Source organism: Portunus trituberculatus, chromosome 20, assembly GCF_017591435.1.
Source record: "Portunus trituberculatus isolate SZX2019 chromosome 20, ASM1759143v1, whole genome shotgun sequence".
NCBI classification, from domain to species: domain Eukaryota; kingdom Metazoa; phylum Arthropoda; class Malacostraca; order Decapoda; family Portunidae; genus Portunus; species Portunus trituberculatus.
In genome coordinates, this window is record NC_059274.1 from 1,445,001 (window position 1) to 1,457,500 (window position 12,500).

Here is a 12,500-nt window from a genome sequence, read left to right on the forward strand (position 1 = left end):
GATGCTGAAAGTAACTCGTATTTTTAATGTCACTCGTGTTTCTCTTATTAGCTACCATGGCTATCAAAAAAAACTTCAATTTAGAACAAGCCTTTTAGATCGTGGGACTGATTATAAGAGAGATACTGAAAAGCCTCTGAATTAGCGTGTCTACTTCCACGAAACCCAACCATCAATAGACTACAACTTAACCGTTTCAATGCTGGGACACATTTTTTGCCTTAAGATTTGTGTATGATTAGACAATTTTATTGACATTAGGAGGAGTCTGTGGAGGCCAGAAGATTAATGGCTACAGTCTTCACTATCTTAATCCCCCACAAAAGTTTCTGAAGCTGTATAAAATCACGAGATAGTAAGTAGAATGAATATGGAATCGCGTCATGGTACTGAAGGGATTAAGACATTACAATCGCAAAACTAATTATAAAGATGTTGAAAGGAAAACATCTGAATTTATGTTTTTCTCTTGTTCTCCTTTCATGAAGCTTGACCATCGATAGACAGCAACTTAACACATGATTCTTAGACCACGTCACGTAAGGCTGAGGGAAGGAAAGCACCAAGATTGTAGGACAGAAAATAATACGAATAAAAGTAAAGGTTAAAAGTAGGAAGAATAAAAAAGTAACATGAAAAAAATGGATAGAGAAAAAAGTAACAAAAATATTTCATGTTTTTGTTTTTATTTCGAACTTATCCTAACCTAACTTAACCTAACCTAAACACTGCTTTTTTTTTTTTTTTTTTTTTTTAGATATTACTAGTAACTTTTTTTCATTGTATTTCTTCCCTAGCAATATTTTTCGTGACTTTGTTTCCTGACACTTTCTTTCTGAGCACCAAGCACGAAGCACACCACTGGAAGCCAATATTACCACAGTTACTTTTACATGATACATTTCCTTCCTAGCAACATTTTCTTTTCGTTATTCTGTTTCCTGACACTTTCTTTCCGAGCACCAAGCACGAAACACACTAGTGGGAGCCAAGCACAGGAGGTGACTTGACTCGTGGACTTGTGGGCAGAGTGTACCTTCTACTTTCCTTCCTTCCGTTCCGAGGCATTTAGCTCAGCGGCTGTAATTGCACGACCCCACGAATCCATAATGCGGTTGGTTGTGATTGCTTTCCCGCGCTTAGGACTCCGTATGTTTGCTTACCAGCGCTTCGTGTCTTGTCGAGCCGAATTTATAGCGTGTAATGACTCCTCCTCGACTCGTGTCCTATCGCCTGCGTGTTCCTGCCTGGATATGTTGGAGGAAATACTGCACCGCGAAATGGACGTGCGAGAAATCAGACAGATAGACAGGGAAGCAGACAGGCAGGCGATACAAGTTGTCGTAATGAGTTTCTTTTGCTTCTTCTTTTATTATTTATTGTCAGTACGCTGGAAACTGAAATTTAGGGTGTGTGTGTGTGTGTGTGTGTGTGTGTGTGTGTGTGTGTGTGTGTGTGTGTGTGTGTGTGTGTGTGTGTGAGAGGAGTAAGGCAGGCAGCACATTAAATAAGCCGTCAACACCTGTCGCTTAAACAAGAACACAAAAAAAAATTAAGTGAATTGTAATATCTCGCTATTGTGTTTGTTTTGCCGCGGGGAAGAGAGAGAGAGAGAGAGAGAGAGAGAGAGAGAGAGAGAGAGAGAGAGAGAGAGAGAGAGATAGAGAGCGAATACGAGAACACTAGTGGAAGGAAAACCGAAGCAGAAGTTGGTAGGATAAGATCAAGTAGTGCAGGATGTAATATGTAATTATGGAAAGGAACGAGGCTCTCCCACCTGCTGCCGAGCGATGGACTATCATTACTTCGTTTTACAGATCAGCTCTATCACCACCTGCTTCTTTTATACACGCAATACAAGTAAATAGGCGAACCATTCGGACTAATCAGGGTTAACTCCGGGCCAAGGCGAGGAAACCACAGCATTGCAAGCAGTCCCGGGATCACGCCAGGACCAATGCGCACAGTCACAATACAACGCCTGATTGGTGTGTGATCGTGCCTCTTGCTGTTGTCGTTGTTGTTGTTGCTGTTGCTGTTGTTGCTGTTGCTGTTGTTGTAAGAGATCTGGTGTTTTCTACGTATTGGCTTTTTTTTTTCTTTTTCTTGTTCTTTGTCTTGCTGTCGTTCTCGTTCTCTTTCTCTGGGTCTCGGTCTCGTCCTCGTCTTCGTCTTCGTCTTTGTCTTGGTCCTCGTCCTTGTTTTCGTTCTCGCCCTCGCCCTCGCTCTCTCTCTCTCTCTCTCTCTCTCTCTCTCTCTCTCTCTCTCTCTCTCTCTCTCTCTCTCTCTCATTGTTTGTGGTGTTCTTGTTTTGTTTTGTTTTGTTTTTTTTATCTTGGTGACGGAGAATTTAGAGATTTTAAAACACCTTTTGGAAAAACAATGAACGCTTTAAACTCTTTCATCAGAAATATGAACACGCTTGAAGACATCATTAACTTCCACCAGACTCCGTGAAACTCTTACTAGTATCATGAAAAACACCCTTGAAGTTCTCAGTAACTTGTAATAACGCTTGAAAAAACTCAATTGAATCACGAAAGACCTAGATCATTTTCAGCACCGTCTTTTAAACTCACTAAGGACATCAAAACTCCCTTGAAAACCCCCAATAACTTAAATATCTCTTGTTAAAGTTATTAGAAAATTTCATTCAAGACCACAATAACATGAGTACTTGATGTTAATTTCATAAGCAAATTGAAAACTTCTTTGAAAACCCCAATAAGTTCAGCACTGCTTGTTAAATTCACTAAGAACATGAAAACACTCTTGAAGACTCATTAACTTAAATATCGCTTGTTAAATTCACTAAGAACATGGAAATTCTTTTGAAGACCCATTAACTTCAATATTGCTTGTCAAATTCACTAACAACATAGAAACTCTCTTCTTGCAGACCTATTAACTTCAATATTGCTTGTTAAATTCACTAAGACATGAAATTACCCCTGAAGAACTTAATAATTTCCTATACCTCTTGTTAAACTCACCAAGAACACGAAAATACACTTTAAGACACCAATAGCTTCCAATAACGCTGTGAAATTATCAACAAAATCAGAAAAAAAGAACTTTGAAAACCCAATAGCTTCCAAAAACACCTGCTGAATTCACTAAAATGTAAAGAAATTGGGCTCGTTATCTCCAAACAGTAGGGGTTCTCTCTGGTGGTAAAACGTACCCTTAGCCAACCCCTGTGTTAGCGTAATATGCTCTTGTTAGCGCCTGTAATCATTTTTATGAGCATTATTTTTCTTCTTTTTTTGTGGAGAGTACGAAAAATTACAGTACAGCCGGTCGTCGTGTACTCTTAACGCGATGTACTCTACGGAAGTGTAGTTTCCATGCAAAGTTATTTTACTATCATGCAATTTTCTTTAAATTATCAAATCATCAGCCTATTTGTAGCCAATTTGTGGATAGTAATATAAATAGGTTGGTTTTATAGAGACGCGTGTAGTCCTGCTGGCGTCTTGTGTCCGCCCTTGTGTTCCCACGTTCTATAGTACTTGGCGTCGTGTTCTTGAGTCTGTGTATTCTTATGTTGAAACGTAATTGGTACCTTATGTTCTTGCAACGTTCACAACGAGATCACAATCTGAGCTATGCGATTGAGCTCAAATAAACACGAACTGATAAACGTAGTGGAGTTTGCTTGCTTCATCGTGACGGTGTGAGAAGCGCAAGTCTACGTATGTTCACCACCCTCCTTGTCTTGCGTGCCTTTCTGCCTCGCCCTTGACTCGCCTCTCACTCCAGCACCTCTCCCTGCTCTCCTGCTTGTCTCTGCTCGTGTGTGTTGCTGTCCCTGTGTCCGTGTGGCTCTGTTGTGTTAATGCCTGGAAGTGTATCTTAGTCATTCAATTCCCAGGGTGAGTTTACAGTTTACCCGTCTGTCTTAGGATTATAATCTGAAACATTCTGCATGCGCCGCGCCTTCATTTCATTCAAAAGGCGCTAGTTGATATTATTCGGGTTTTTAGGAATGCTCTCATGGTTCTAGTGACAGATTAACATGATTTATACATTATGAACAGGAGAAACACTCTTTGAACACTACCAGTCACCTCTCTGGCCTTTGTAAATAATCATAGTGAGAGAGCAAAGCGTTTCTGAATAGGGGCTCCAGTCAGCGGCGTGTTCAAGTTATGGCCCGAGGAGGCGGAGGCGGCGAGGGAGAAGCGCCAGCATCCGTTTTCTCCGTGCTTCGTATCCTCTTCCCCAGCAGCGAGTCCCACAAGTGGTTGAGATGATTTGTGTGGTTATTTTGTGTATTTCATTCGTGCAAGATCCTCGTGTTTTATCATAAATGCTTCGTCTATTACTTCAACAATAAAATTAGAAAAGATTACATGGATTAGTAGTTAGATCGTAGAGTGTTTATCGTCCCGGACCTGAGGAAGGTGTTGGTTTTCCTGACTCGTGCTCGCTCAAGTATGCTAAACAAGTAGCGGAGATTACGACAAGTTGCTCCACAAATTTGGTTCAAACACTCCTGCTTACATGGCTGCTTCACAAAAGGAATTTCGCAGCGTAACATTTTATGCAGCAAGTTCTGGTTTCCAATTACTGTCGAGTTTTTGTACGACAGCCCCGGCACCGCCCCTCAGCCCCTCCGCCCCGACCATCACCCGGGGAAAGCAGGACTCGTCCGCTGCCCCTCGGCGGCGGGGCGGTTTCCGATGTCCCCAGGTGGGAATTTTGGCAAGGTGAGAGGAGGTTAGGCGGCAGATTTGTTAGCGCTTCGCAGGGGAGGTGTTCCCGTGAGTGCGGCCGCTGGCTGACGGTAGTGGCGCCGGAAGACAGGAACGAGGAGCTAGGCCAGCGGACGTATTGGCTTCGGACGCCCTTGATGGTGGCCGCGGCGTGGCGGGAGTGGCGGAGAGAGGGGAGAGGGGGGCGTCTCAGCCTCGTGGGTGGTGCCGCCGCGGAACACTCAGGCAGACGGAAGTCACGTGGCGGATCACTCTGGTTTCCAATCAGAAAATTTTTCGCAGAAGGAAAATTCAATTATCCAATGATTTTGTATTTTATTTTTGTAGTAATCTTCTAATCATTAGATCACTTTGTTATTCTATTTTTATTTAGTTATCAATGATCTGTAGTTTTGCCTGAAGTGGAGGATGTAGAGTAGGCGGAGCAGACTTGGAACAGGTTGGAGGCAGGCTGACGCGCCCTCTCCCCGCAGGCCAGCAGCAGTTCCGAGCGTTCGCCTTGGGCCAGCGACCCTTCCTCGACACCCGCTTCAGCGACCACCTGCGGGAACTCGAACTGAGACGCAAGAGCGACTCCATACCGCCGGGCATTGGCTTCAAAGTGCCGCACACCGGACCCTCCTCCACGCAAGGTAGGCTGCCGCGCCGCTCACCGCTGCCCTAGGTGGGTCCCTCTGTCCTATCCTTGTTAGCCACGCACCGCCTGCCGCCTCCCTCTTTGGGTCGCGGCGGCGGGGCGTGCACGTAGTGGAGTAGAAATGTCACGTGCACATACACACACAAACACATACACACACACACACACACACACACACACACACACACACACACACACACACACACACACACACACACACACACACACACACACACACACACACACACACACACTCGTGACTCTAGAAGGGCATGAGTGTGGGCGCCGCGTGCAGCATGTCAGTCTATACAGTAGTCTCCGCGCCTCCTGCCCCGGGCGTGACGAGGGGCGGGCCGGGCCTCGCCGCCCCTACAAGGGAGAAGTCGCTGAACTGACGGGAAGATTCTCACCCCGAGGCGTCTCTTTGCCGGCGCCGTGGCGGGACCGTTATGCTCGTGGCCGCGGGACGGTGCTTCGCCAGTTCACTAAGTCCAAAGTTAGTAGAAAACTGGCCCGCAACACCTGTCCCACCGCTGCGTCCCGCCACCCCGCCCGCCCCGCCCCGCTGCAGACACAATGGCTGTAATCTTCCGTCTACTAACACCCGCACCGCTCACTTAATGCAGCATGGGGGGAATAAAATACTAGAGGAAAAAAAAAATATCACAGTTACTCACACGGTCATGATTATCCGCACAAGTAATGATTGAAAGAGAAAAGCTGTACTTCTTCCTTGACACACCGGGAGAGGAAACTAACACTTACCCTGCCGGAGACTGAGTCGCGTCCTGCCGGCGGGTAGAGGTGGCTGGGCAGGTCTTGGAGGAAGCAGGGAACGTCTCTACTGGTACGCAGCGCTCCCCATGTGTGTGTGTGTGTGTGTGTGTGTGTGTGTGTGGCGTTCAGGTCTAGTGGACGAGGCAATAATTGTCAGGCGTTTGATGTTGAGAATGATGGTGACGAAGAAGGAGGTGGGAAAGAAGAAGAAGTAGAAGGAGGAGGAGGAGGAGACTAGCACCAGCCGATAGAGGTCTTGCATCAGGCAGTAATTACGACAAGGCTGCTCCAAGACAGGCTATTTGAATTGAGAACGGAACAGTGTCGTCACAGTACTACGGTGCCTCCCCTATGCACGTGAGGGCCGCTCCTTGCCACGCCACCAGGGACGCCGAGGAAAGAGGGAAGAAATAGGACAGCAACGTGACTGGAAGAAAGATAGGACAGAAGGAGGCAAGAAAATGAGAACCAGAAATGGCAGAAGAAAAGATACACTACTGAAGAAAAGAAAGCAAAGGATAATGGAAGAAGAAAGAGGACAGAAGAGAATAGGGAAAGGATAAGAGCAAAAGGAAAAGGGAAACGGAAGAAAATAGAAAAATGATGAGGAGAAAGAGAAATAGGGAAAAACTGAGGCTGAAAACAGAAAATAAGAAGCTGGATATGATAAGGTAACGGTAAGGAAAAAAACAGCAGGAGAAAATCAAAAGAAAAGGAGTGGTAAAAGAGAAGAAGCAGGATAGAAACGGAGAAAGGGAAGAAAAGAGGCGCAAAGGATGATAATGTTTGTGATGATAAGGAAAAGAACAATTTTATATGACTTAGTGTGTGTGTGTGTGTGTGTGTGTGTGTGTGTGTGTGTGTGTGTGTGTGTGTGTGTGTGTGTGTGTGTGTGTGTGTGTGTGTGACATAATGAATTGTAAAAATAAACAAATGCGGAAAAAAAAGCGAGATTAAAGTGTTCATCTATTTATTTATTCACTTGTTTATTTACGAACGTGTTTATTATTGTTAAACTCGCGTGCTTGGGAAAAATTAAGCAAAAAACACAGTAATGAAGATGTTTGTTCAGACTTAACCCTCAGTGAAATTATGATGGAAGAGAAGGAAGACGAAGAGGAGGAGGAGGAAGAAGAGGTGGAGGTGGAGGAAGAGCAGGAGATATGGCTGACTGGCTCAAGGAATTTGGAAGGAGGAGAGAGAAATAAGAATATGGTCTCACAGGTAAAGAGGAGAAGGAAGAAGTGAATAAAGGAGGGAATGGGGAAAAGAACGTTAATTTACCCTTAAGATTTCTCTCCTCTTTTCTTTTACCTTTTCGAAACGAGAATGTTTAATGAATACATGAAAAAAAACAGAGAAAAGAAGAAGGAAGAAGAGAATATTGCAAAGAAAATGGATGCGATCAGAAGAAAAAGAAATAAACATAAAAAAAAACCAGGAGGTAAAAACAAAGTGAAAAATTGAAAAGGAAGATGTTTACAGAAAAAAATAGATAAAAAGAAGTAGAGAGTGAAACAAGGAAGATTTATAATGGAGAGGAAGTGAAAGAAGATGAGACAGGAGGGAGGGAGAGAAGGCGTGGAGGTGTTATGGAGGAGAAATGGAGGAGTGAAGGGAAGAAGAGGAGGCTTATGATAATTGAAATAACATAATTATAGAGCATGTGTTTAGAGCGGCGTGACGAGGAGGAGGAGGGGGAGGAGGAAGGGGGAAGACAGTAAACACGGCCGAGAAACTTGTGTGTGTGTGTGTGTGTGTGTGTGTGTGTGTGTGTGTGTGTGTAATATATACTTGTGTAGGGGAGAAAAGGTACATATCATATATATATACACACACACACACACACACACACACACACACACACACACACACACACACACACACACACGTATATAAGGCGTGTACACATAATAAATTCCCATATACATAATAATGTGAGCACAGAAGCAGGTATGACATGTGTGTAATCTATGGAAGGTGTTTGTGAAGTTTGAGGCGTGGACATGAGCGTGACATGAGTGTAGATAACCTATAGATAAATGGAGTATGAATATAGTACATATGTATCTAGCTATGGGGTTGAAAATCTTAATCTTAACCCCTTCAGTACCATGACGCGTTTCCATATTCATTCTGCTTACTATTTGGTGACTTTATACAGCTTTTAAAAACTTATGTGGAGTGATTAGAATAGTGAAGACTGAAGCTATTAATCTTCTGACCTCCATAGACCCTTCCTAATGTGAATAAAATGGTCGAATCGTACACAAATCTCAAGGTAAAATTGTGTCCCAGTATTGAAGGGGTTAAAATAGTGAAGACTGTGACCTCCATAGACGCTTCCTAATGTCAATAAAATGGTCTAATCGTACACAAATTTTAATGTAAAATTGTGTCCCAGTATTGAAGGGGTTAAAATAGTGAAGACTGTGACCATTAATCTTCTGACCTCCATAGACGCTTCCTAACGTCAATAAAATGGTCGAATCGTGCACAAATCTCAAGGTAAAAATGCGTTCCAGTGTTGAAGGGCTTAATATAACTATGGGTGACAGTGTGGGTATATGTGGGGAGCTATGAATGTGAGGGACGATTTGTGTTATGGGCGTGAGTGTGGTGGTGGTGGGGGGCGGACATGAGTGTGGGTCAGGTCAGGTGCTAATGAGGTCATTACTCACTCCCTCATCAGTCTCACCTCTAGGCTGGGTAATTAAGACAGCCCCTTCCCTCGTACTTTTTGTGAGGAAGATTGAGGAGGACCAGGAGGAAGATGGAGGAGGAGGAGGTGGAAGACTGTGGGAATGTCTCTCTTTATTATTACCTTATTCCATTATTATCTATATAACTTAATTACTTTTATCTTAGAGAGAGAGAGAGAGAGAGAGAGAGAGAGAGGGAGGGAGGGAGGGACGTGTATCAGCCAAGTATCAAAACATAAACGCTCTTCTCTCACCAGTGTCTCTTACCAGCAATTCATTCGAGCTGAAACCAGTTTGTAGTAAGATCACTATCACAATTATCGTCTTCGTTTGGCAAGCCGTTCATTCAACACACGTAGGAACCCCAGGAGGAACACAGAGCAATGTAATACTTCTAGTCAGGCATCTATTTTCTCGTCTCCCTCCCCACATGCAAGTCTTATAACACTAATTTCCTGTGTATCTTCCCTGCAATAGTTTCATTACTCTCGTTTCTTTCTTTGCTGTTCTTTGGTTTCCTCTTACCTGGGCGTTCTTGTTATTGCACGTGTAGAAGTAGTAGTAGTAGTAGTAGTAGTAGTAGTAGTAGAGAGAGAGAGAGAGAGTAAAGCGTGACACTTCTCGGAACCTTCCCTCTCCTTGCTCCCCCTTTCCTTCTCCCTATCCCTCCACCCCTCTCCCCTCTCCCGACAGCGGTCATTTGTATATATGCTGATGAGGTCTGGACTCCCACACACTCACAACTCCACCACGCACCTTAATTGCCAAGGAGGGGCAGGTGAGGGGGAAGGAGGGGGAAGGAAAGGAAGACATACAGAAGGGGGCAGACTTAGGGAAAGAAGGGGACAGCGTGGCAGAAATGATAGAGGTGGAGAGAAAGTTTGAGAGAGAGAGAGAGAGAGAGGAGGGGAGTGGGTTATGTTGGATAGACAGACAAACAGACAGGAAGACACACAAACAAACAGGATTATGGAAGGAGAAAAAGACGAAATAACCACACACACACACACACACACACACACACACACACACACACACACACACACACACACACACACACACACACACACACACACTTGAAAAAAAAAGAAGCTAAATATACACCAAACACAGCAGCAACAATAACAACAACGACAACAACACAAAACAATATGGCGGCGGCACGTCATTATGGAGCGGTTTTGGTAATTATTCACCTCACGTATGCAAATCACCTGAAGCTAATTACCACATCTCAGGTGGGCGAGGTGGACAGGTAGGTATGTTTCACCTGCTGCTCTTACCTGGCCGTGCCCCACTTACCTCTCCTTCCCTCAGTGGCCAGGTGTGCCAGATAAGACCTTCACCAATTAGTCGACTGTGTGTGTGTGTGTGTGTGTGTGTGTGTGTGTGTGTGTGTGTGTGTGATCAGGATATGTTTATGTGTTATTGCGTAGTGTGTGATTTTCCGTGGTATTTCTCTCTCTCTCTCTCTCTCTCTCTCTCTCTCTCTCTCTCTCTCTCTCTCTCTCTCTCTCTCTCTCTCTCTCTCTCTCTCTCTCTCTCTCTCTCATTTCGTGTCTTTCTTTTTGTTTGTTGTTTTCTTCTTTTTTCTGCTATTTATGTTTTTGGGGCGTTTGTTTTCTATTTCATCCTTTTTCTCCTATTTTATTATCTTCTATTCTTTCTACTCTCTTTTTTCCTCCATTTGCGTTTTCTTTTTCTTTTCTTTTTATTTTCTTGTGAACATCATTATCACTATTTTTTTTCGCTCTAGTTTTTTCACTTTTTTTCCTCTTCCCATCCTTCTTCCTGTCCTTCCCTGCCTTGTTTGTTTACTTGTCTCACCGTCTTACTCCTCTCCCTGATTGCCTCGCTCATTTCTTTACTCCGTCTTCATTATCTCTCATTTACAATCCAAATTTTACTCATTTCCTCCAAATTTTCCTCCTCCCACGTCTCCCTTCCCCTCCCCCACCTCCCTCAGTCCCTTCCCATGCCTCACTCCCTTCTTGTTTAACTCTTTAATATTTCCCATAGGTTTGTTCTCACCCTTATCTTTGCCTTACCATCCGCCTTACCTCCCCATACATTCCTACAGGCTGTTCTGAGACACTTCATCGCCTTACCTCGTTTACTTTCACAAGGCTCTGGTTTTTAAGCCATTCAGCACCGTGACGCATTTACATATTCACTCTTCTTACTATTTGGTGATTCTATGCAGCTTCAGAAACTTTTGTGAGGGGATTAAAATAGTGAAGTCTGTGGTTATTAATCTTCTGGTCTCCATAAAGCCTTCCTAATGTTAATAAAATGGTCTTATCGTACACAAATCTCAAAGTATAAAATGCGTCTCAGTATTGAAAGGTTTAAGGATGTTTATAAGGTTCCAGTAGTACGTAAACAAGATTTCTACATTACTAACAGGAAAGACAGTCTCTCTCTCTCTCTCTCTCTCTCTCTCTCTCTCTCTCTCTCTCTCTCTCTCTCTCTCTCTCTCTCTCTCTCTCTCTCTCTCTCTCTCTCTCTCTCTCTCTCTCTCTCTCTCTCTACGGTTTCTGACTATTTAGTGGGGGTTTTTTCTTTTTCCTTTCCTTTTTTTAATGTTGGTATTTTAATGAGGCTTTTAAATTATTTGCCGAGCTGAATGAAGTTAGCCTTTCTCTCTCTCTCTCTCTCTCTCTCTCTCTCTCTCTCTCTCTCTCTCTCTCTCTCTCTCTCTCTCTCTCTCTCTCTCTCTCTCTCTCTCTCTCTCTCTCTCTCTCTCTCTCTCTCTCTCTCTCTCTCTCTCTTCTTAACCATGTACATTTTTTTGTTTGCATTTTGTTGAGTATTTTTAACGGGTCTTCTTCCGCTCGGCTTCGTTTTAAAGTGTGAGAGATTGAGCAGGTTTGTGAGAGAGAGAGAGAGAGAGAGAGAGAGAGAGAGAGAGAGAGAGAGAGGCTTATATGTAGTAGTTGTAACTCGTAGTAGTAGTAATAGTAGTAGCAGTAGTAGTAGTAGTAGTAGTAGTAGTAGTAGTAGTAGCAGTAGTAGTAAAAGTAGTAGTAGTTGTAGTAGTAGTAGTAGTAGTAGTAGTGGTGGTGGTGGTGGTGGTAGTTGTGGTAGGGTATGGAGTGAGCAAGAGCGAGTGAACATGAACAAGAGAACAATAGTAATAATAATAATAATAATAATAATAATAACAACAATAATGATAATGTTAATAATACTAATGATGAGCAAAAAGATGAAGTGAAAACAGGCGAGGGAGGAAACGAAGACGAGGAAACAAAAAAAAGAGGCCAGATTACACCAATGGCTGAGCTTCACAAATTATTATAAGGAAATAAAAAAAAACACAGACAAGAAATAAAATAAAAGAAATTGACGATAGAAAAGAATTAAGCCAAGGAGCAACGGCCACAAGATCCGCAAAAATGTGATGTTATGTATCGTGAATTATAATAACGGTAATAATAATAATAATAATAATAATAATAATAATAATAATAATAATAGTAATGATAATAATGATAATAGGCAGAATCTTCTCACAAACACGAAAACATACAAATCTAATTAAGGAGCAAAAACCAAATAACTTTCCACACCGGAGAGAGAGAGAGAGAGAGAGAGAGAGAGAGAGAGAGAGAGAGAGAGAGAGAGACATGATTAAAGCTCTCACTCCCTCTCACAAGTTTAGAA

At 43.2% G+C, this 12,500-nt stretch overlaps 1 protein-coding gene across 2 annotated transcripts in view; it reads left to right on the forward strand.

Moving 5' to 3' along the window:
- The window catches only part of LOC123506503 (protein lozenge-like), a 134,548-nt gene that overhangs the window by 115,282 nt on the left and 6,766 nt on the right, over window positions 1-12,500 (forward strand). Inside the window, exon 3 of one of the 2 annotated variants that reach the window (XM_045258632.1) lies at window positions 5,192-5,350. The exons of the other annotated variant lie outside the window; for it this stretch is intronic. Within the exon in view, the coding sequence (XP_045114567.1) occupies window positions 5,192-5,350 (159 nt within the window). The remainder of the gene's footprint in view (window positions 1-5,191; window positions 5,351-12,500) is intronic. 2 annotated transcript variants of the gene reach the window in all.